The sequence below is a fragment of the Myxocyprinus asiaticus genome, chromosome 6 (genome assembly GCF_019703515.2).
Source record: "Myxocyprinus asiaticus isolate MX2 ecotype Aquarium Trade chromosome 6, UBuf_Myxa_2, whole genome shotgun sequence".
NCBI lineage: Eukaryota > Metazoa > Chordata > Actinopteri > Cypriniformes > Catostomidae > Myxocyprinus > Myxocyprinus asiaticus.
The window spans coordinates 38,943,531-38,966,253 of NC_059349.1; the positions used below are offsets into that span (position 1 = coordinate 38,943,531).

The 22,723-nt window shown below is 37.7% G+C and overlaps 2 protein-coding genes across 2 annotated transcripts; one reads left to right on the forward strand and one right to left on the reverse strand.

Annotated features, from left to right (window-relative positions):
- Positions 1 to 1,733: 1,733 nt before the first annotated feature.
- Positions 1,734 to 10,336, reverse strand: LOC127442577 (E3 ubiquitin-protein ligase znrf2-like). The gene is made up of 5 exons (XM_051700716.1): positions 9,552 to 10,336; positions 5,973 to 6,068; positions 5,538 to 5,643; positions 5,323 to 5,415; positions 1,734 to 3,835 (listed from the first exon to the last, which is right to left on the reverse strand). Exons 1-4 carry the CDS (start codon positions 10,042 to 10,044, stop codon positions 5,358 to 5,360), a joined length of 753 nt encoding a protein of 250 aa, XP_051556676.1. The 5' UTR covers positions 10,045 to 10,336; the 3' UTR covers positions 1,734 to 3,835; positions 5,323 to 5,357.
- A 5,004-nt stretch (positions 10,337 to 15,340) lies between these two features.
- On the forward strand, positions 15,341 to 16,970 carry cbln13 (cerebellin 13). The gene is made up of 4 exons (XM_051701088.1): positions 15,341 to 15,551; positions 15,688 to 15,750; positions 15,854 to 15,985; positions 16,106 to 16,970. The coding sequence occupies exons 1-4, from the start codon at positions 15,407 to 15,409 to the stop codon at positions 16,381 to 16,383; spliced, it is 618 nt and encodes a 205-aa protein (XP_051557048.1). The 5' UTR covers positions 15,341 to 15,406; the 3' UTR covers positions 16,384 to 16,970.
- The last annotated feature ends 5,753 nt before the right edge of the window (positions 16,971 to 22,723 follow it).

A 22,723-nucleotide genomic window follows, 5' to 3' on the forward strand; every position in this document is an offset into this window, starting at 1 on the left:
AATGGAGTAGTTCACACCACTGGGTTCCTTTCTCAATGTGTACATTTTGAATTGTTGCATTGCTGACAATTTAAATAAGGTTACATATGTTAACATTAGTTAATGCATTTGGTACCATTACCTAACAACTAACATTTTTACATAATTTATTAATATCGGGTAAGGTTGGCTAAAAAAAAACAAAAAACAAAAACAGGGCCACTATGTTTGATTGCTTATATCTTATAAAAAGCATTTGCATGATTTTTGGCATACTTCTACAACTATTTTGTAAACAGCAAAATGACGTCACTGTGACACCATCATGAGCAACAACTTGCTACAAATAAGTAAATCGTTTAGCTAGATTTTCAATGGCAGCAAACTTCAATGCTTCTCTTTCGCCATGTGGCCTTATTTTTTGCGGCCAAACTAATCACTTTATTTATTTATAGTAAGTTGTTGCTCACGATGACGTTACATTGCCGTTATTTTGTTGTATATAAAAAGTTGTAGAAGGATGCCAAAAATCGTGCAAACGCCTTTATGCATTTTTAAGATATGAGCAATCAAACATAGTGGCCCCGTTTTTTGGGGTGCCACTCTGTATATAGGCTACTAATAAGTTAATTAACATATGCAACCGTATTTTACCACTGCATTTTTTTTAATTTTATTTTAAACCACAAACGTAGAGTTAACCAGAATTTTATTAAAATAATGCTGATATGTACAAATTTTAAGCAGCTGTAGTTTTGTATAAAGACATAAAAATGATGTAGATAGACTGGCAAGTCCTGCTTGACTCTGCAGTTCAGCTTGAGGAAGCTTGTTCACATTTGCAGAAATAATGCAATTCAACTTGACTGTAGTTAGTGCACTTTCTCAGACATTATCTTACAAACTTTTAAGCTCTTTTCCACCATCAATTTGGGCCGAACGGTTCTGAGCATGGTGAGACATATAGGTTGCAGTAGCATTTCAACTAGAGCATGGCTTGGTACGTTCCCGATCTGGAAATCTCAGCATGGTTAGCAGGTGAAACGGCTTTACTCTGATCAGGGTAAATAGTTTCAAAGAAATGCTGTCAAAATATAGGATATACAGGATTATGACACTATGTGGCTGTAACAGTACAAGGACGGGCAAGGAGGTGGCAGGAATCAGCTGAACAGTCAACAAAAAGTTTAATCAGAAACTTAACTTAAAACAAACATGAACAAACTTTAGACACACATGCAACGCGGCCGTGTGCATCTCTCTCTCGAACTGATGCCTCCAGCTCCCCATTATCTCGCTCTCCTGCTGATCAGCTGATTCAGTGCCGGCCATGCACCATCACAGCCCGGCCATGCCCTCCTCATCACAGTGGCAAAACCCACTTAACTCTGCTTCCTTTCTCTCCAGGTAGAAACTACTCCATTTGGTAAGGGAGCATATGCTAAAATTTACATAAAAGTTCATTAAATTCTATCATAAACAGCTAAATGTGATTGACTACTGCAAAATCTTAGCTTTAGACAAACAAATGTAAAAAAAGAGGAAACAAAGGTACTTCCGCCACAGTGGCTCAAAGTCAAAGATCTTCCATTGAATGTCACTTTCATGAATTTAAGGTTAAACTAGGGTAAAATCAGATCACGGTCAGTTTGTCCACTGATGATATGTGGTATCATTTTCATCAATGACATGTCAATAACAGTTATTTTATTTAAGGAAAGGTGGTCAAAAACAAGAAAGGAAAACCGCCATAATCACACTTAAGCATATTTATTGTAAAAATAATACATATAAAAACAATTTTTCAGACATACAAAAGATTTAAGCATAGAAACTGCATCATGGACAAACAAAAGACAAAGCAATTTTGAAATGTGATACATATTTACACTTTAATAAATAAATACTCAATTGTTCTTTAGCAGAATGAAGGCGGATTGTCTGTGCCAGGGGATGTGAATATATGCAAATCATATTGACCTAAAGAACATTCCCACCTCATTCATAATTGACCAACCACCGTCAAAACACACAGGATCAAGAGGGTAAAGTAAACATAACTTTCTATGGTATTTATACTGTATATGTAATCATATATATATAAAAAAAAACACCACCTTTGGAGTTAGCAAAGCCCCAAATTAGTATTGTCAATATGGAAATATTGAGGTATGGCACCAAAAATTAAAGAAAAGGCAAACGCTAACTTGCAGATTTTAAGCTTAACAGATTTTCAAAATACTCTCAGACAACAATTCCCTCCACTGTCCACAATGTAGTACACCATAAACACTAAACAAATGTAACTGTAAAGACGATTCTTTCATTTGACTCTCACGCACCTGGCTTTTTTTTAATATATATATTCAAAAGGAAAAGAACCGTTTGACTCTCCTTAAAGGAAACACATTACAATACTTTCAAAGGTAGGAGACGACATCCCTCTGATGAGGTAAGGAAAGCAATCTTCAGTGCTTTACTGACAAACCTCAGAAAACCTCTTTGAAATCAAAGCTCAAAATAAAAACCCTCAAGCTAAGGCAAAATGGTAACAGACCAACTGAACACTACAAAACAATCCCCAACCCACAATCAAAATCCCATAAACATGTCATCTGAAAGATAAAAAAAATTAACAAGCATCTTGGTGCAGGGCCCCCCCGGATTATTGCCTCTCTGCTATATTTATTCCTGTTCATTATTCATTCCACGGGGTCGATGACATTGTCATAATTAACTATCAGCTGTTCTAAATCTCCATCCTCAGGCTAGGCATGTGCCATATGGCATTACTGTGCCTGACATACATCTCCACACCACAGATGGTCTGATTCACATGCATACAACACATTAGAGAGGGCCTTTACACTAGGACTCTCTAATCGACTATTTTCGAAAAGCATATTCTTATTTCAGTACGCTGTATGTTCACTGTCTGCCTTCATCTCCTGCACACAAATCAAGCCAAACTTGTCCTCCAAGACTAGTACATAACACCTTGAGCAAAGTCAGGTCACCAGCATCAAAATATATGAGCACACACTTATACACACTTCAATGCAACCAATGATGCAGCCATTAACTACTAGTGGAAGTAGTGCTCTGGTCTGTTAACATTGTACAGTTCAACCGAGTAAAAGCATTCAGACCAAAAGGTGTAAAAGAACTTAACGCGGTAACAAGAGGGAGTTTAGTCTTTGCCTCAATTATGTGGATAAAATCACAGCATGAATTTAAATCCAATTAATCTACAGGAAATATCAATCTGCCTTTGTAACAAAAAAGGAAAAAAAAAAACACAAAAGAAAACATCTCCAAAACATATTGAGTATCATTCAAAATACAAAACATCATGCCTCGTATGTAAACCTGTGCAATATTTACGCATGTATAACCAATTTCTTTTCCATCCAGGATCTGCTTGAGAAACTCTACAAATTCAGGAAGTAGATCATTCAAGCCAATGCAACGCCAGCTGCGGTTTTCCCAGAATGCCACACCAAACGCCAAGACATCAAAATGTCCACAAAGCGACGTTTTGTGTGTAACTTTTTTCTCCATTTACATTTATTTTTCTTATGTTGAAGTCTATTCCGTTCCATCTCAGTCTGAGCTTTATAGTCAAGAATTAAGAGAGGAAAAGCAAGCAGAGCAAACCTGCTGTTCAGACAGGTGCTTTAGAGCAAAGATAAACCAAGTCTTAAGAGTCACATCAGATAGTTAAAGCCAGGCCTACTTGAGCCAGACTTATTCAGCTGGCCACAAGTGCTGATTCTTGTTATTTGTTCTTTTCCTTTGTGTCTTTTTCCCAATCCTCTAATAATACAATATATGCTCCTGCAGGGGTTATTGTCTCCTAAAGTGATGACACAGAAAATATAAAACATGTTAAGGTGAAAGCATCTTAATGGACAATGATATACATCAGTGGTTCTCAACCCTGTTCCTTGGGCGCACTCTCTCATCAACAAGGCGTTTCCATCCGCAGAACTGATGCTCACTGGATGTATTTTGTTTTTGGCACCATTTTGAGTAAACTCTAGAGACTGTTGTACATGAAAATCCCAGGAGATCAGCAGTTACAGAAATACTAAAACCAGACAGTCTGGCACCAAAAATCATGCCACAGTCGAAATCACCGAGATCACATTTTTTCCCCATTATGATGGTTGATGTAAACATTAACAGTAGCTCCTGACAATCTGCATGATTTTATGCATTGCTGCCATATGACTGGCTGATTAGATAATCGAATGAACAAGTAGGTGTACCTAATAAGGTGGTCGGTGAGAGTGTGTGTGTGTGTGTGTGTGTGTATATATATATATATATATATATATTAGTGCTGTCAGTCGATAATCTTTTTTAATTGCGATTAATCGCATAATTTTTGTAGTTAATCACGATTAACTGCATATTTTGAAAGTGCTACAATTTTACACTAAATATATATATTTTCTTGTCAAAATGCATTTATTTCCATCTTTGGAAAGAAAACAATATGTAACCATATAATGCTTTATTATTATTTTCCAAACAAAGCCTTCCACAGCATAAAGAAATAAATGCACTAAAATAGCACCAATTCAAGTAACATTAAACATTTCCTCAAAGTGGGAGTTTGACTAATTGAAAGAACTAGGTTCCCCATTGGTTGCATATTCATTGTAATGCACATTAAATCTCTCATAAACTCATCATCCACAATATTAATCTGCTGGTTGACTGTAGCTATCCGCTTTCCTATTGCAATCGTGAAGCTGCGTTCATGATTTGCGTCAGATAAACTTACCATGAAAAGCGTTTGCAGACAAAAAAAAAAAAAAAGTCACATTCAGCAATTTGGTGATAGTTTTTTTCTTGTTTTTTTTCTCCCCAATTTAAAAAAAGCCCAATGCGCTCTAAGTCCTTGTGGTGGCGTAGTGACTCTCAAATCTCAGTTGCCTCCGCATCTGAGACGGTCAATTCGCGCATCTTATCACGTGGCTTGTTGAGCGTGTTACCGCGGAGACACATTACAAATGTTCCGCACTTCACACCAGTGTTTATGCTTTATTAATGGTAAATGCATTAATCGCGATTAATTTAAATGAACTTGTTAAACTTTTTAATCGCATGCGTTAACTCATTCATTCTGACAGCTCTATATATATATACACACACACACACACACTTATTTTTAACTATACAGCCATCTACCACCTCAGAGATTTTTATATAATCTCTGTTTGATTTAATCACTTTTTGGGAACTAAACATTGAACATAAGACAGAGAACAGATAACTAATCTGACAAAAGGGTGAAACCTACATAAATCTACTTTAGTGAATGCACAAGCTCACCTGAGCCAAAGTGTCATTCCACATGGACACATGAATCAATCAAAAGGATGCTCAGGGCAGCACGGCTTCACTTTGCTCCAAGTGTCAATGCAGCTGTTCAGAGAAATACAAACAAAACCATTACATTTTTGAGAGCATCCATTTGTACAGTCCATTGATTTAAAAGCATTAATATCAGGTTGTAATTCCAGGTGGTTAGTATAATTTATGGTTACCTCTTATGGTAGACACACAGGCAGGCCAGTCGGGCGATGGTCTCGCCCTGCAGCAGGTCTTCAAGACAGATAGAGCACTCTCCACTGTCCTTAGCAAGCACATCCGCTGATGGGCAAAGATGCAATAAAATTAAAAGGATCCCAAAAAAATAAATATTTTGTCATTTAACATTTTTTCCATGGAACACAAAAGATGATGTTAGGCAGAATGTTAGCCTCAGTCAATACTGACATTCATTGTACACAGAAAATATCAAATGAAAGTGAATGATGACTGAGACTAACCTTCTGCCTAACATCTCCTTTTGTGTTCCACGGAAAAAAGAAAGTCATACCCTCATATTGTTCGAAAAGCGCAAGTTTTTAAGCAAACTATCCCTTTAAAACCAGACATAAAGAGAAATAGACAATGAGAAAAACAAATTGTATGCTTACTATTATAAGGGAGAGGTGGAGAAGTGAGACAGCTTAAAAGGTGGTCCTCAATCCGCCCTCCAGGGAACGGCTTGGTGCAGAAGGGGCAACGAATAGCTGGAAAGAGAGAAAACGATCATTTTATATCCACCTTTTTCCTGGTGGTCTTACTGGCCAAACGAATGTGGGTGGGACATCTGTCGGAAGTTGTTCTATAGCATTCCCTAGCTCTAGCTGCAGTCATTTTAGACCCTGTTTACAGCTGGTAATAAGATGCGTTTCGGATGATCCGATTGCAAATGGTCAGCGCTAAATATAGTTGTAAACAAGGTACAAAATGTTTTGTGATTGGATCACAAAAAACACATACAGAGGTAGTCAAATAACACATCGCATCTGAGGTTTAAAACACCGTCCTGATGAGTCCCGGACAGCAGCAAAGCGCCACCTCTCACCAGTCAATCACCCGCCAAACAAATGTTTAAACTTACAAGCGGATTTAAAAGGAAATAACGTCCGATCGGAAAACTTGCATTTACATACCCAAATATGAGAACTTCACAGCTCTTTCTTAGTGTGACTGTCTGATTTGAACATGCATGGTGACAAGATGACACACACACACACACACACATCTGAAGCTGAACTAACACAGGTACTCCACTGAAACAACCGATCATTTTGCTAGAAATGTTGCCTTTGTGCTTAGATTCAGTCTCAACTGCATCTGGGAGAAACAGCACAGCGTTTTTTATTCACGCTTTCTTTGTCTTTATGACTTTTTTGCAGTTTATTATCTTTCAGTAACACACTGATATAGTGATTGATGTATGTCCATACGAAATCATACACGCTCTCCTCAAAATCCCAAAACCACAACGAAAGAATGAATGGACGTACACACCAACAACAGCTGTGTTGGATACATCTATGCTGCCTTCAAAAATCGATCAGATGACGGTATCTCAGTAGACATGATGTAACATGAACACTGGATTCGGACGTGCCTTGGTCCCTTCCTACCTCCGTATACAGCATCCTCGACATCAATAGCAGAGAATAATAATTCTCATGTGGGTTTCTTACGATGTCAGTTTTTTGAATAAGCTGGTTTTTGATTGTGATTAGCGTCTTGCTTTGCAAGTAATCGTGCACCATGACAGCTGGCAGAGAGAGGCAATCTTGCTTCTGCTGTGTTTCTGCCTCACATTTTTTGCGAGTTCTACTGGTTTGCGCGATGTCTGTGTAAATAAAATAACATGTTTGATGTAGCACCAGGACATGACACCGTTGTTTGGCTAATTCGACAAGCTGTAATGCTACAATCTACTTGCCGTTTGACATTGATCTTCGAGCTCTCGACCCGAATATTTCAGACTAGCTGCTCTGTTCTGCTGTTGGATACTACTGGGCTGTGAGTGCCCAGAGCTGTCTCTACAGAGACTGTATTTTGCCGCTCTCAATGTTGCATTGCTTGGTTTTAAACACTTCTAAGGCAGTAGTTGTATTAACGCTACCAGTTATATATTTAATTATGTATCAAACGATACATATGCTATTGTATCAAGAGCGTCATGTCGTATGATACAATATTATATTTTTTTACATCCCTAGCATGCACCCATATGGCCCACTTTTACGAGGCCTTTTGCTGGACCGTGGCCAACTCACACATGTAGTGTAAAACAATATACCACGCATAAAGATGTGCAAACCATCAGTAAACCGGGTTTACCTTTGCTCTTTTCCTCGCAATCTAGCTTGGATCATCCTGTCAGGAATGCCTATAAATCCAAAGCCTAATTACATTGCAAGCCCATTACTCTTGTGCAGACCCATTAATCTCTTTTAATCACCTGAGTGTACCTAAAAAAGAAGCATCCACTGTAAAAATGAAAAGACACTTGAGGCACCATTTGGGGTTCCTCTGCTGCCACACCTTAAGAGTCCTATGAAGATTATCCAGACATCCTTTCAGTTCTTTAAAAGACTTTTAGCTCCTGCTAGAACTCTAAAAACTATCAGTGGTTCCTTCAGTAACCCCATCATAGGAGAAATGCTCTGAGACTCTTGAAACATATATTGAAGATCCCGGAGTACGTAAATAGGTAATTTGAGATTCCTTTAAAAGGAATGTTCTTGGTTCAATACAAGTTAAGCTCAATCAACCGAATTTGTGGCATATATAACATTTAAAAAATTTGGACTCATCTTTAGTTTATTAAAAAAAAAAGCAGTTACAGTAAAGCCCAAAGTATACTTCGATTTTCACGCAAACGCTCAGTGTCTATGTACAGTTTATCACGAGCCTGTCAAAGTACATTGTATATGACGCATGTGCGCTATGACTTTTATGAGACAGCAGACTTTCACTTCAGGAGTTCAGACCCATAAAGATGTTTTTACAGTCCTTCAGACTCGAATTATACAAATGCAGGTATATCCAGACCTCCTCACACACGCATTCTTGACATTCACACTGTTGTTGTTTTTACCTTTGTCACCTGATGTTTCACGGCGATTACATCTAGCGTTTCTTCGTGACAGCAATGGCTGGAATGTGAGTGTTGCCACCTTGTGGACCCACAAATAAGTGCAAATAATTCCAGGTGCATGTGCATCCTAGAAAAATCGGACTGTGCGGATTCAGTACTCGAGCACTCTGCTGATGACGAGAGCTGCGTCACGCGTTCTGTACGCGGATGCTCAGTGTTTGCATCTTACCAAAGTATACTTTGGGCTTAAGGCACTAACAATCGAAGTACATGGGGCCAGTCAATGAACACAAAAATACGCACCGTTTCAAACGTATATCTACAATATGTAAACATTATAGATGTTAACATGATTGTAGTGTGATAAAATCACTTACAAACTTTACCTGTATAGTAAAGTAATATCCAGTACCAGGATTAAAGGGTTTCATTGTCATGACAACGAAGTTGTAATATTGGATATAACTTTACACAGATGAGGTTAGTAAGCAATTTTATCACACTAAAATAATTTTAACATGTAAATATTATACATCTTGTGGCTTTACTTTTAAAACAGTGTGTATTTTATAGACTGGCCCCATTCACTTCAATTCTAAGTGTCTAAATGTAACTGTTGCAATTTTTGCATTTTTTTTTTTTTTAAACAAGGGACGAGCCTAAATTGTTTTTGTGGTAATCAACATTATGCCACAAAAGCTGTTGACTGAGTTAATTTGTATTGAACCCGGAACATCCTTTTAAAGGGTGACTGGAGGATCTCCAGCGGGTTCCGCAGGTGTGGCATCTGAGGAACCCCAAATAGTGCGTCAAGTTTCTTTCCATTTTTACTGCGTACAGGTCAGATCGGTGCATTCCACATTTCCTCTAAGGTTAAATAGCATACATTTATCAAAATATACCTATACACACTGTCATACATTGGTTAACGTTGCGTTTTTGTTGGAACTTTGAGTTCTGGACAAACCTGCAGGCTGCATTTTTCGGATACAACTCTTTATAAACACTGCAGTTTAAATGTGACAAAACTGGAAACAGCGAATCAACAGGGCGTAACGTTTGAAACGATTGTTTAGGGAACGGAATTACCAGCTTTTCAACTTACCACCGTGGCGGTTATTGACTCTGTAGAGGCCGATCCACGCCTCGGACACCGGTCGAGCGTGAGTCCCTCTCACCCGTGCGGACCTCGCAGTGACACCGCTCCCGGAAGAATGGCGTCCAGCGGGCAAACGCTCCGAGAAAGTGCGCTGCGGTACACGGCCCATTTCCTCCCCGTTGACAGGGCCTCCCGGACTGCCGTCCTCCTCACGTTTCTCATCGCCTCCATTCTCGTCCGTCGGCGAGGCTTGACTGCTCAGCGACGGCGACATATGGCGGTCCGCGGGACTACTGTCGCTGCTCGCTTGCTGCCCGGTATCCGAGTCGCTGCCCTCCTCCTTTGCCTCTGAATCATGGTCGAAGCTACCGGAGAACTCCACCATGAGGCTGGTGGGCCTGGTACTTCGGATTCGTCGACAAGACTCTCTCTTGATGTCATCTTTATCGAAAGGTGTGGAAACAGCCTCCTCGTGTAAACGGCTCGATCTCGTCCCCATGTTCAACGGCGCACAGAGTTCGCGCACTAATACCGATCGATAGACGACTGATCAGCCAACCCGATTGCTTCCGTCACTAAGCCCCTAGGCCATATAACCATACACCACATTTATTTAAAACTCCTAAAAAACAATACTGAGGTGCATTGTATTTTTAATGTCTCTTTCAGTTATAACAACTGCCTACCGCATTTTGTTTTTTGGCAGTTATGTCCTGTGGTCCCTGTTCAACGGCAACGCACCATACCGGAAGTTCGCCTCATTCCCTCTTGGCTAAATCGATCGACCGTTCACGTGACGTCATGACATAAATTATCTTTTTATCCAATCACAGAGTAAGCGCATGAATCGTTTGAAAAGTTTGTGACTTTGTTTCACGAGAATTGAATATTAAGCTGTATGGTATTCATCATTCCCAGATAACAAAGAAACGTCACTACAGTGATTTCCTCTCAAGAATGACGTAGGTGAGACTGGTCATCTGCCTTTTTAATCTAAAAATCTTCTAATATTGAAGAATGCAGCAGTAGCTTATAAAAGCTGAAGTATGTAACGTCGGTGCCATTAGTCACCAAACGGAATTACAAAAATAAGCGTTTTCAAATAGATTTCCGAAAAACTCCCTAAATCTGCCACTGGTTGAAAAAACAGACAGTCTCACTGACAAACTCACGCAATCTATGAATGCCTTATACAGTGGCAAGAAAAAGTATGTGAACCCTTTGGAATTAATTATCTGCATTTATGTATACATTTGTCTTAAAATCTGGTTTGATCATCATCTAAGTTACTATAATGAACAAACACATTCTGTTTTAACTAATATCACGCAAATTATTGTATTGTTCTTGTACATATTGAATGCATCATTCAAACATTCACAGTGTAGGTTGGAAAAAGTATGTGAACCCCTAGGCTAATGACGTCAACCTAAGCTAATTAGAGACAGGAGTTGGCAAACCTGTCATCCAGTTAATAAAACGAGATTGGAGGTGTGGGTTTCAGCTGGACTTTGACTTATAAAAAGCACTCAAACAGTTTGAGTCTGCTATTCACAAGAAGCAAGAAGAATGGACCGGAAACGCTTGGTTGAGGTTATTGCTGCCAAAGGATCGACCAGTTATTAAATCCAAGGGTTCACTTCCTTTTTCCACAGCACTGTACATTTTTAATGGGATGTGTTCAATGAAGACATGAAAGATTATAATTGTTTGTGTGTTGTTGGCTTAAGCACATTGTTTGTTGTCTATATTTGGGACTTTGATGAAGATGAGACCACATTTTATAACCAATTAATGCAGAAAACCAGCTAATTCCAAAAGGGTTCATATACTTTTTCTTGCCACTGTAGTTGTCTCTACATATTAACCCTCCTGTGGGATTCATAAATTTGCCCTACCTTTGGTCCTCCCAGTAATTTTTGACCGGTAATTTTACGGTGATGATGATACAATTTCTTCTTCCCTGATGTAATAACAGTAAAATCATGAACTTCTTTTGGGATTTTCAATTTTACCATTAATTTGTATATGCAAATAAGCTCATTTATGAAACTTTAGTACAGTAAAAACCTACTCTTTTATAAGTTGAAACATGAAGATAATTTGAGAATGTGACATATATTGGAGGCAGATTGCTGCCATCTGGTGAACACAATATATATAGCATGACTTGAAAATCATGTTGAGATAATAATAGCCAGTCCGTTTGCTTGTAACCTATTTTTATATTTTATCACAAGTTATGTATTTGAATATACTGTATATTTAGACATTATCATACTATTATTTGTCAAAGTTTAGCATTTAAAAATGATTCGAAGTGTCAGTTTTAGCAGTTAATGTAATATTATGCTTGCAATCAAACCCGACCATGGTGTTACAAAGAGAAGACACAGAATAAGCATTTTTCTACCAATTATTTATTTCAAACATCAAAACTGAATAACTCAAATTCATAATAATATAAAGAATGTACATCAATTAACAGAAATGAACTGCAAAATTGTGAAAATTCAAGTCTCAAACTGCTCAGATAAAGGAAACAATTTTTATTAAATCAGCAGATGTGATTCTGGTCAAAAATTACTGAAGACCATAGGAGGGTTAAAGGTGCATGCAGTAAGTTTTTTGTTTATTTCATCTTGGACATACGCTTACACTTAAGGGCATGGATGCACCATTATTCAAATGCAATAGTTTTCACTTATTGATGCCATTGTAGAAATTCACTATTCACAATCAGCCAAAATTTTATTTAAAATATGATTAAGCAAATAGCTTCCATACGGGGAACCTCCTCATGTAGAATAAAACAGCTTTTATAAGGTTACTGATTTGACTGGAGTCTTCATCTCATGTGAGTGCTCATGATTTTATCCCTTTGTTTAAAAATTACTATTCATTTTTTTAGGGGTAAAACTTTTTTAATGAGGAAAAAAAAAAAAAATTACTGAGTGCACCTTTAAGATGGGATGGGAAAAACAGAGAAAAAAATTACACACATCAGTTTTAATATCTGCATTGGAATTTAGTTAATCATGCGCCCTGGCAATGGTTAATACACAGTTAAAACTGTAACAGTAACAGTTAATACACTTTATCATTTTCTAAATATGAATTAGAAAATATATTGCTGGTATTGAATCAAATTGAAAATATAACAGTTAGTGCTGTCAGTCCATTAAAAATTTGAAACGCAATTAATCGCATAATCTTTTGTAGTTAATCGTGATTAATCGCATATTTTGAAAATGCTAAAATTTGACACAAAATATAATTATTTTCTTGTCAAAATGCATTTATTTCCATCTTTGAAAAGAAAACAAGATGATTAACATTAAACGTTTCCCAAAATCTAAGTGGGAAGAAATAGTTTCCCTATTGGTTGCATATTCATTGCAATGCACATTAAATCTCTGAACTCTTATCCTCCACAATATTAATCTGCCCGTAGACTGTAGCTATCCGCTTTCCTACAGCAATCATGAAGCTGCGATCATAATTCACGTCAGAGCACTGCTTTTAACTTACCATGAAAAGTGCTTGCAGACAAAAACGTCTCATTCAGCGATTTGGTGATAGTTAAGATTTGGTGTGCTTCTTTGTTAATTAAAATGCACCTTACATTTGCTGAACAATACTTGAAATCTATAAATCCAATCTGGGCTTTTTTGTACATTACATAGTGTTAAGAGCTCCTTTCTCCATCATTTTATTACTGGCATGGATTGGCAACGTATCAGAGATTCTTTTATGTACTGAGTTTACAACCTCCATCATAGGGACTGCCGCGTTATGCCATATAATGTTTAACCCTCCTAAGCTGTTCAAAAATGGTCAACACCTTGGCTGTTTGTATTCATTTTTGACCGGATTCAATAAAGGTGTATCACTTTTTTTTATGAAATGTTATAACACTAAGTTCCCTGAAGCAGTAACAATAAAATTATGCACTGCTTTTGGGATTTTAGGTTATTTAGATCTTATTTAAATATACATTTTTCAATTTCACAATAATTTGCATATGCAAATAAGCAACTTCACTACAGTAAAATTCTACACTTCTATAAGTTTAAACATAAAGAAAATATGAGAATGTGCCATGTATTGGGGCAGATTGCTGCCATCTGGTGAGAAAAAGAAAAATAACATGACTTGAAAATCATGTTGTGACAATATTAGCCAGTAGTGCAGCTGAAGTGATATATGCAGACACCTCAGCAAGCCCTTGTTGTTCATCACTGGAGTCAAGCAACTGTTCCAGGGTCTCATGAACAGTAAAGCGTTTTGCCATGGTGCTGCCACAGAATGAACAGTGAGCAATGCCCAAGAGGCCACATTTATAACTCAGAGCTGTGGGAAAGTTTCTTTGTTTCCATAACAAAAAGGTGCAGTGTTTTGCCTGGAACAGTGCTTGAAGTGGAAGAAAAAAGTGCAGGTACTCTCCTTGTTAGTATTAAACTTTATAATAATGTGTTTATTTACATTAAAATAGTATTTAATTACGTTAAAAGAGGTATTTAAATAAAATTTCAAGGTATGGCCGTAAATTCCTTTTTAAGATCTGGCTGAAGAACAAATATGACCTCACATATTCAACTAACAAATAGGTTTTGATTTGCTTTACTTTGAAAATAAAAACAGGGTTATTGTTTATGAAAAATAAAAAGAATATTTAGATCTGCTAAAGACTGTATCTATATTAATACACATAAGAGAACAATGGCAATCTAATGTAGAACTGTCTTTTTACACAAAATAAATGTAGCCTAAAACTGAAAAAGCGCATTATGTCTGTTTTCCTTTTTAAATTTGTTATTATCCTCCCATTCAATGAGGGCAAAATTTGCCTTCCTTATCCTGCACACATTCATTTGCTCACAGGATTCAGATGCTTGTGCAGATAATAATCATTAGAAACAGTGAACAAACTGATTTGATGATGTTCAGGATTGAGAAAACACTGTCAGGATATATGCATAGGCAAGTTCAATGACAATTCACATAATCTCAGACTGAGGAAACTATGTTTATAAAAAAAAAAATTATAAAAAAAAAGAAATCGGTAAAAAATGACCGAACAGCCTAGTAATATTAACTTGCAGGCCGGTAGAAGGGCTCTGGCGCTGTCTGTTTGTGGCGTATCCGTCAGTGAAATGACTCCGGGCGGCAGGCGGACACATTACAAGTGTTCCGCCCTTCACACCAGTGTTTATGCTGTATTACGGGTAACGCATTAAACTTTTTAAATTACTCTCATGCGTTAACGCGTTAATTCTGGCAGCTCTAATAACAATAAAAATAATAGTTTATAATTAATACTTTCTTTTGACAATGATAAAATGTTATTTAAAAATTGTAGACAGTATTTTGGTGTCAGAAACTTGTACCGAAACAGACTGACTGAAACAATAAAAATCCCTCTTATCTCTGAACTGCCTGGCAGTTTGATCAAAAAAGGTAAATGTCCTGCAATGGCCCTGACAAAGCACTGATCTCAGCTCAACACTTTGTAGTACAGATTGTAGCATCCAGCTGCCTGACCGAAAGAATACAGTAGGTCAAAATCACAACTAAACAGTGTGCAGTTAGCACTTACTCCAAATAACAAGCTGTCATGGCTGCAAAAAGTTAACAGTGTAGCTTATAATTGTGACAACAGTATTCCATAAAAATAGATCTTGTCACTTAATTTCAAATTACTCTATTACTACTTCTGAATAAGCAATGCAAGTCCAAACAACACAAGGTTCATGTTTACTTTTACAGCATCATGTGGTTTCCCTGCCCTGAACAGTGCAAAATGCAATCTGCGCCACAAAAGCATATAGAAATACTTAGATTGCAGGGTAACAAGGAAGATGTTGGCTCTAAAGATGGTTTTATTGGTCTGTGTTGGTGCCTCATTGGCACAAGAGTTGATTACGGCAGAAAAACTAAAGAGCATCGAGGAAAGACTGCGAATCACAGAGGCAACTCTGAATGAACTGAAGAGAGAGAATGAAGGTAATACTCTGTTTTCAATAATTGAAAATCATGTCTATTTTCATATCAACAAGACACATTGTTTTGTTGAATCACTTGTAGTTTAGAATCGCAACTACCAAGTAGTGTAACACAATTCTGCAATGCTTTTGAACAGCTTTAAGGATGACTGCACAAGCCTCAGAGATAAAGCTTGAATCTCTTCAGGCAGTGAATAAAGGTAAATAAAGAATTATACAATGATGTTCTTTAAAACCAAGTAGGCTATACAGCTGTTTTACCCTTCCTATCAAAAAACAAAAATTCTACTTATCTGTTCACAGCCAAAGAGGTTGCGTTTTCAGTTGGACTTTTGTCAGCTGGATCACAACAATTTGGACCCTTCAGTACACAGGAAAATCTGGTCTACAAAAAAATCTTCATTAACACTGGAAATGCATATGACTCAAGCACTGGTAATCTATGCAGTTCATAATTCTGTATATGTACAATGTGATGTACATGTTTACTTGTATCAAAGTAATAAAAAACACTCCTGTACAGTTCCTGAACACAAATGTTTGTGTGTCTTGCAGGTATTTTCACAGCACCAGTGAATGGAGTCTATTTCTTCAGATTTTATGTTCATTCTCACCCTGATAAACAAATGGCAGTCAGTCTCTATAAGAATTCTGAAAGGCAATGCTCTATTTTTTCGTTGAAGCCTCAGACCAACACTAATGCCAGCAATGGTGTTATTCTTACACTGAAGAAGGGTGATAAAGTTAACACACAGCTGTGGGAGAACAGCTGGTTGTATGATGACGAAAACAACTACACCAGTTTTAGTGGTTTTCTGCTTTTCCCCTCTTAAATGTCAGATTCTCTAGTCCACTTAATCAACTGTCACAAAAGTTCAAATAAAAAATAAGACTCAATGTGCATGTCTGAAGGTGAGATCTAAAGTCTTGGGTCTAAAAAAAAGTGAACAGAATAACTCCAAACTTAATAGCTGATATATGTATACATTAGGCAATTAGTGCATATTAATTAGCCATGGCCCATAAATAAGTAATGTTACATTAATATTACACCTTACATTTGTTTTGTTTAATGTTACTAAATTTAAAACAACTTATTCATATAGTGGTTTTTTATTTCTGTCTTAATGCCAACTTGCCAGAATGTTTTTTAAAGGTGACAACTGGCACAGATTTTTCCAGTTCAAAGGCAAATGAAAGCTAAGTTATTGATTTATTAATGTGCTTTTATCTGATTTATCTATGTGTCATTTTCATCAACCACAAAATAATTGTGTAACTACTGGCCAATGGGTATATCATAATCACTGTGTTGATTGCAACTGATTACAGTAATAAGGAATGAAGTAACTAGGTTGAAAATATAAATCCAGATGTTTGGTGACAAATAAAATAAATAAATAAAAAATAAAAATACGAATCCTTGAACTTTTATGATACAAAACAGTGAAATCTGTTAAAAATGAGTTATGTTGATTGTTTTTAAGAGCATTATGAGTTAACTCACTTCGGTCTGTCTTTCATAAGATTACCTTTATTCCATCTTCATTGAGACATAAGAGTTGTCATAACTGTTTACAATAAGTAATAAATCCAAACAAAAACAGGGTTCCCATGCATCCTGGAAATATCAGGAAATTAAAATTGTGATTTCCTGGAAAAGTAATTAAAATTAATACATAAAAATGTATAAAATGTATATAAAAAAAATAATAATACTAATAATCAAAAAAAAAAAAAAATCATGGACATTTCTACAACTGAATATGTCTTTTCTAGTTAAGCTGTCAGGTAGAAATTGTTTGAGGGCAGTCTCTACATTATAAAAAAAACAACTGGGAAACTCATGGTAATTCATTGGGCAAAAAGTGTGGGTACCCTGTAAAACTCATTAATTACTTAAAAGTTATCTAATCCGTTTCGTAGTTCGCACACCACAAGCCATTCTGAGTCACAGTCAGTGGCATTCCATTCACCACTTTTGTGAAGAAATGTATAGTGCTCCCCATTAGCATTAGGCTAATTTTTTCCCATTTGGTAAAAGTGAGAGGTTCTCTACGAAATGCTCTTCTGTTTTTTTTTTTAAAGGCAGTGCATTGAAACTAGCACTTTATTATCAAATTTATTTCTTGGCAGGATGATTTTAGCCCCAGCATCAGTGCAGAGCTTCTGTGCGTTTTAAAAATGTGCCTCTTACTTTCTTGGACAAGTGAAATCCTAGGACTAAACAATATTTATAAAAAGATAATGTTTATATACAATATATATATTGTACATCTGAAGGTGTATGCTTAAATGTTTGAAATTAGTTTTGTAGACAAAAATATAATTGTCCCAACATAATAATTTATTCCATTATAAAACTAAAATTTAATAATAAATTGATGACTTGGACCAAATAATAAAGAAAAGCAGCCAATAAGTGCCTAGCATAGATGGGAACTCCTTCAATACTGTTTAAAAAGCATCCCAGGGTGATACCTCAAGAAGCTGGTTGAGAAAATGTCAAGAGTACATGTCTACAAATTCTAGGCAAAGGGTGACTACTTTGAAAACGCTAAAATATAACACAGTTTTGATTTATTTTGGATTTATTTAGTCACAACCTAATTCCTATAATTGCATTTATGTAATTCCATAGTTTTGATGACTTTACTATTATTCTAAATGTGAAAAAAATATATATAATAAAGAATGAGTAAGTGTTTCAAAACTTTTGACTGGTAGTGTATAATATACAGGTGCATCTCAATAAATTAGAATGTCGTGGAAAAGTTCATTTATTTCAGTAATTCAACTCAAATTGTGAAACTCGTGTATTAAATAAATTCAGTGCACACAGACTGAAGTAGTTTAAGTCTTTGGTTCTTTTAATTGTGATGATTTTGGCTCACATTTAACAAAAACCCACCAATTCACTATCTCAAAAAATTAGAATATGGTGACATGCCAATCAGCTAATCAACTCAAAACACATGCAAAGATTTCCTGAGCCTTCAAAATGGTCTCTCAGTTTGGTTCACTAGGCTACACAATCATGGGGAAGACTGCTGATCTGACAGTTGTCCAGAAGACAATCATTGACACCCTTCATAAGGAGGGAAGCCACAAACATTCATTGCCAAAGAAGCTGGCTGTTCACAGAGTGCTGTATCCAAGCATGTTAACAGAAAGTTGAGTGGAAGGAAAAAGTGTGGAAGAAAAAGATGCACAACCAACCCGAGAGAACCGCAGCCTTATGGTTGTCAAGCAAAACTGATTCAAGAATTTGGGTGAACTTCACAAGGAATGGACTGAGGCTGGGGTCAAGGCATCAAGAGCCACCACACACAGACATGTCAAGGAATTTGGCTACAGTTGTCGTATTCCTCTTGTTAAGCCACTCCTGAACCACAGACAACGTCAGAGGCATCTTACCTGGGCTAAGGAGAAGAAGAACTGGACTGTTGCCCAGTGTTCCAAAGTCCTCTTTTCAGATGAGAGCAAGTTTTGTATTTCATTTGGAAACCAAGGTCCTAGAGTCTGGAGGAAGGGTGGAGAAGCTCATAGCCCAAGTTGCTTGAAGTCCAGTGTTAAGTTTCCACAGTCTGTGATGATCTGGGGTGCAATGTCATCTGCTGGTGTTGGTCCATTGTGTTTTTTGAAAACCAAAGTCACTGCACCCGTTTACCAAGAAATTTTGAAGCACTTCATGCTTCCTTCTGCTGACCAGCTTTTTAAAGATGCTGATTTCATTTTCCAGCAGGATTTGGCACCTGCCCACACTGCCAAAAGCACCAAAAGTTGGTTAAATGACCATGGTGTTGGTGTGCTTGACTGGCCAGCAAACTCACCAGACCTGAACCCCATAGAGAATCTATGGGGTATTGTCAAGAGGAAAATGAGAAACAAGAGACCAAACAATGCAGATGAGCTGAAGGCCACTGTCAAAGAAACCTGGGCTTCCATACCACCTCAGCAGTGCCACAAACTGATCACCTCCATGCCACGCCGAATTGAGGCAGTAATTAAAGCAAAAGGAGCCCCTACCAAGTATTGAGTACATATACAGTAAATGAACATACTTTCCAGAAGGCCAACAATTCACTAAAAATGTTTTTTTTATTGGTCTTATGATGTATTCTAATTTTTTGAGATAGTGAATTGGTGGGTTTTTGTTAAATGTGAGCCAAAATCATCACAATTAAAAGAAACAAAGACTTAAACTACTTCAGTCTGTGTGCATTGAATTTATTTAATACACGAGTTTCACAATTTGAGTTGAATTACTGAAATAAATGAACTTTTCCACGACATTCTAATTTATTGAGATGCACCTGTATATAGTTGAAGTCTGAAGTTCACTATTTTAAGAATGTGAAATGTCAGAATAATAGTAGAGAGAATGATTTATTTCAGCTTTTATTTCTTTCATCACATTTCCAGTGGTCAGAATTTTATACACAATTTGTTAGTATTTGGTAGCATTGCCTTTAAATTTTTTAACTTGGGTCAAACGTTTTGGGTAGCCTTCCACAAGCTTCTCACAATAAGTTGCTCGAATTTTGGCCCATTCCTTCAGACAGAACTGGCGTAACAGTGTCAGGTTTGTAGGCCTCCTTGCTTGCACATGCTTTTTCAGTTCTGCCCACAAATTTTCTAGCGGATTGAGGTCAAGGATTTGTGATGGCCACTCCAATACCTTGACTTTGTTGTCCTTTAGCCATTTTGCCACAACTTTGGAGGTATACTTGGGGTCATTGTCCATTTGGAAGACCCATTTGCGACCGAGCTTTAACTTCCTGGCTGATGTCTTGAGATTTTACTTCAATATATCCACATAAATTTCCTTGCTCATGATGCCATCTATTTTGTGAAGTGCACCAGTCCCTCCTGCAGCAAAGCACCCCCACAGCATGATGCTCCCAACCCCATGCTTCATGTGTTCTTTGGCTTGCAAACCTCACCCTTTTTCCTCAAAACATAACAATGGTCATTATGGCCAAACAGTTCAGTTTTTGTTTCATTAGACCAGAGGACATTTCTCCAAAAAGTAAGATCTTTGTCCCCATGTGCACTGGCAAACTGTAGTCTGGCTTTTTTATGGTGGTTTTGGAGCAGTGGCTTCTTCCTTGCTGAGCAGCCTTTCAGGTTATGTCGATATAGGACTCATTTTACTGTGGATATAGATACTTGTCTACCTGTTTCCTCCAGCATCTTCACAAGGTCCTTTGTTGTTGTTCTGGGATTGATTTGCACTTTTCACACCAAACTATGTTCATCTCTAGGAGACAGAATGCGTCTCCTTTCTGAGTGGTATGATGGCTGCATGGACCCATGATATTTATACTTGCATACTATTGTTTGTACAGATGAACGTGGTATCTTCAGGCATTTGGAAATAGCTCCCGAGGATAAAACAGAATTGTGGAGGTCCACAATGTTTTTCTGAGGTCTTGGCTGATTTCTTTTGATTTTCCCATAATGTCAAGCAAAGAGGCACTGAGTTTGAAGGTAGGCCTTAAAATACATCCACAGGTACACCTCCAATTCAGTACTCCTCCTATCAGAAGCAAATCGGCTAATTATCTAAAGGCTTGACATCATTTTCTGGAATTTTCCAAGCTGCTTAAAGGCACAGTTAACTTAGTGTATGTAAACATCTGACCCACTGGAATTGTAATATAGTCAATTAAAAGTGAAACAATCAGTCTGTAAACAATTGTTGGAAAAATTACTTGTGTCATGCACAAAGTAGATGTCCTAAATGACTTGCCAAAACTATAGTTTGCTAATATTAAATCTGTGGAGTGGTTAAAAAATTATTTTGAATGATTTCAGCCTAAATGTATGTAAACTTCTGACTTCAACTGTATACACACTAATCAGCCACAACATTAAAACTACTGACAGGTGAAGTGAATAACATTTATTATCCTGTTACATATATTAGGCAGCAAGTGAACAGTCAGTTCTTGAATTTCATGTGTTGGAAATATGGGCAAGCGTAAGGATCTGAGCGGCTTTGACAAGGGCCAAATTGTGATGGCTAGACAACTGGGTCAGAGCATCTCCAAAACGGCAGGTCTTGTGGGGTGTTCCCGGGAATGCAGTGGTTAGTACCTACCAAAAGTGGTCCAAGGAAGGACAACCAGTGAGCCGGCAACAGGGTCATGGGCGCCAAAGGCTCATTGATGAGCATGGGGAGTGAAGGCTAGCTGGTCTGGTCTGATCCCACAGAAGAGCTACTGTAGCGCAAATTGCTGAAAAACTTAATGCTGGCCATGATAGAAAGGTGTCAGAACACACAGTGCATCGCAGCTTGCTGCGTATGAGGCTGCATAGCCGCAGACCGGTCAGGGTGCCCATGCTGACCCCTGTCCACCACCGAAAGCGCTTACAATGGGCACGTGAGCATCAGAACTGGACCAGGGAGCAATGGAAGAAGGTGGCCTGGTCTGATGAATCACGTTTTCTTTTAGATCATGTGGACGGCCGGGCTCGTGTGTGTTGTTTACCTGGGGAAGAGATGGCAGCACGATGCACTATGGGAAGAAGGTAGGCCAGCGGAGGCAGTGTGATGCTCTGGGAAATGTTCTGCTGGGAAACTTGGGTCCTGGCATTCATGTGGATGTTACTGTGACACGTACCAACTACCTACAGATTGTTGCATACCACGTACACCCATTCATGGCAATGGTTTTCCTTCATGGCAGTGGCCTCTTTCAGCAGGATAATACGCCCTGACACACTGCAAAAATTGTTCAGGAATGGTTTGAGGAACATGCCAAAGAGTTCAAGGTGTTGACTTGGCCCCCAAATTCCCCAGATCTCAATCCGATTGAGCATCTATGGGATGTGCTGGACCAACAAGTCCGATCCATGGAGGCCCCACCTTGCAGCTTACAGGACTTAAAGGATCTGCTGCTAACGTCTTGGTGCCAGATACCACAGGACATCTTCAGAGTTCTGGTTGAGTCCATGTCTCGACAGGTCTGTTTTGGTGGCACGAGGAAATTCTCACACTTATTTTGAAAAAAATTTTCAAGGTCAGTAAATCAAAAGTTTTTTAATAACTGTCCATTTAGGGAAAGGATAGTATTTGGGGTAAAAAGCCCCCCTGTTGCAGGTGCTAAAGGCCCTTTTTGTTTTTTAAGTGGGGGGAATATATTTGTTATAAAAAATTCAAAGTGG